This window comes from Saprolegnia diclina (assembly GCF_000281045.1).
Source record: "Saprolegnia diclina VS20 unplaced genomic scaffold supercont1.60, whole genome shotgun sequence".
NCBI lineage: Eukaryota > Oomycota > Saprolegniomycetes > Saprolegniales > Saprolegniaceae > Saprolegnia > Saprolegnia diclina.
In genome coordinates, this window is record NW_008246127.1 from 276,800 (window position 1) to 277,582 (window position 783).

General features: G+C 61.3%; 1 protein-coding gene across 1 annotated transcript; it reads left to right on the forward strand.

Annotated features, from left to right (window-relative positions):
- Positions 1-317: 317 nt before the first annotated feature.
- On the forward strand, positions 318-720 carry SDRG_13513 (hypothetical protein; the record flags this gene model as incomplete). Its single annotated transcript, XM_008619606.1, has 2 exons — positions 318-637; positions 681-720. 2 exons carry the CDS (start codon positions 318-320, stop codon positions 718-720), a joined length of 360 nt encoding a protein of 119 aa, XP_008617828.1.
- Between the last annotated feature and the right edge of the window lie 63 nt (positions 721-783).

Sequence of the window (783 nt, forward strand, 5' to 3'; positions counted from 1 at the left end):
GTGGTAGGCGCAGATGCGTTGGAGCAAACTCGGCGCGCGAAGGACGTCGGCCGCGACGCTTCGCATGCGACCTTCGGAAAAAGTTGGCTCCACCCAAACTGCGTCGATATCTCTCGCTCTGCACGAGATCCGTCGAGAGAATCGAGAGCTCTAATAAGGCCATGCGTTATATTGTTAGCCTTGGCTAATGTGGGCCAAAGCCAGGCGGTTAATACCGCGCAGCGCCTGCAGAGCAGCCGCGTTCGACCGCAAAAGAGGATTTTCAACGACGCCTGGCGCATGCGCGGTGCGAAACGTCCATAAATTTTGACGGCAGCATGCGAAGCGTAGCGGCCGACGTCCTCCGGGCGCCGAGTTTGCTCCAACGCATCTGCGCCTACCACATGCACGCATCCGCAGCGCCACAGGACCTTCCGCTGCGCTGCTGGAGCATCCGCCTGCGCAGCGCCTACACCTACGCGTACGATGACGACGACGTCGACCACCATGCAGGAGACCGCCGGCGTTTTGATGCGTGGTTTGAGACCCATGGCACGAACGGCCTCTCGTCGCTCTGCGTGCCCCACCTCTTTGCTTATGCGATTGCATGCGGCGACGCTGTCGTTCTCCAGTGGCTCGTCGACCGCGAGCTGGTGACGTGGACAAAGGAGCTTCTCGTGCTCGACGCCCGCGGCTGCCAGACGTGTCCACGGGTCGTCGAGGATCTTGGTCCGGCCATGAAGATGCGCAGTCGCAACATCGTCGCTCGGGCGGCAGCCAAGGGCCAACGCTTGTTTCTATACA